This window comes from Eimeria tenella, genomic scaffold, assembly GCF_000499545.2.
Source record: "Eimeria tenella Houghton genomic scaffold, Eth_scaff1851, whole genome shotgun sequence".
NCBI classification, from domain to species: Eukaryota; Apicomplexa; class Conoidasida; order Eucoccidiorida; family Eimeriidae; genus Eimeria; species Eimeria tenella.
In genome coordinates, this window is record NW_013541688.1 from 529 (window position 1) to 1,566 (window position 1,038).

The 1,038-nt window shown below is 58.3% G+C and overlaps 1 protein-coding gene across 1 annotated transcript in view; it reads left to right on the forward strand.

The window, feature by feature from the left end:
- Positions 1-234: 234 nt before the first annotated feature.
- The window catches only part of ETH_00034060 (uncharacterized protein), a gene marked incomplete at both ends in the record, with an annotated part of 4,404 nt that continues 3,600 nt past the window's right edge, over positions 235-1,038 (forward strand). The window contains 2 exons of the mRNA XM_013373965.1: positions 235-320; positions 528-1,019. Of these exons, the coding sequence (XP_013229419.1) occupies positions 235-320; positions 528-1,019 (578 nt within the window). The remainder of the gene's footprint in view (positions 321-527; positions 1,020-1,038) is intronic.

Consider the following 1,038-nt stretch of genomic DNA (forward strand, 5'->3'; position numbering starts at 1 on the left):
TACGCTGGTTGTCTATCTGTCCGCTCCTGGCAGCCTAAACCCTAAACCCTAAACCCTAAACCCTAAACCCTTCTTCAGCCTCTTTTGCGGCAGAGAGAAGGGGCCTTCTGGCTGGCCTTCTGGCTGGCTTTCCGCCACCACGGTGCCGCCCACACTCTAGGGTGGAGGGTTTAGGGTTTAGGGTTTAGGGTTTAGGGTCTAGGGTTTGTCGCCAGCATGTTTTCTTGGCCTACAATGCTAGGCCCGCTTGTGGCCCTTTTGCTGCTGCAGGCGGCCTTAGGGGCTCCTGCTGCTGCAGCTCCGAGGTCACCTCGCGCCCCGTAAGCGCAATAAACCCTAAACCCTAAACCCTAAACCCTAAACCCTGAGCCCAAGAGTGTGTGGGGCTACTCTCATCCGTACAAGCTGCCCACTGATTTTGCTGCTGCTGCTGCTGCTGCTGCTGGGTGTCATGCGGCTCCTTGGCACTCTCCGTGCTGCTCCCTTCAATGCTGCTGCTGCTGCTTTTGCTGCTGCTGCTGCTGCAGGGATGTTCGCGAGGTTGCTGCTCGAGTTATGGAGGGTTTGGAGCAGCGAACTGGGGCCTCGCCCACGCCTGAGGCAGTGCTGAAGCTGCTGCTGCACCTGCAGCAGCAGCAGCAGCAGCAGCAGCTGCAGCAGATGGGCATCGAGCCCAGCCGACTCACGGCGGAAATAGCCGCTATTGCCTTCGGCCTGCAGCAGCAGCAGCAGCAGCAGCAGCAGACCTCTGAAATAGAAAGGCTTGCTGCTGCAGCAGCCACAGGGCTCATCAGCAAAGGTCTTGCTGCTTCCCTCGGCAGCCAGCAGCTAGATGACGTGCTGCAGCTGCTGCAGCAGCAAATTAGCACAAGGGGGCTGGATCTTGTGCAGCTCAGGGAGGCAATTGTTAAGAAAATTGACCAGTATAACGAGCAGCAGCAGCAGCAGCAGCAGCAGCAAGAGTACCAGCAGAAGTACCAGCAGCAGCAGCAGCAGCAGCAGCAGGAGTACCAGCAAAAGTACCAGCAACCGCAGCAG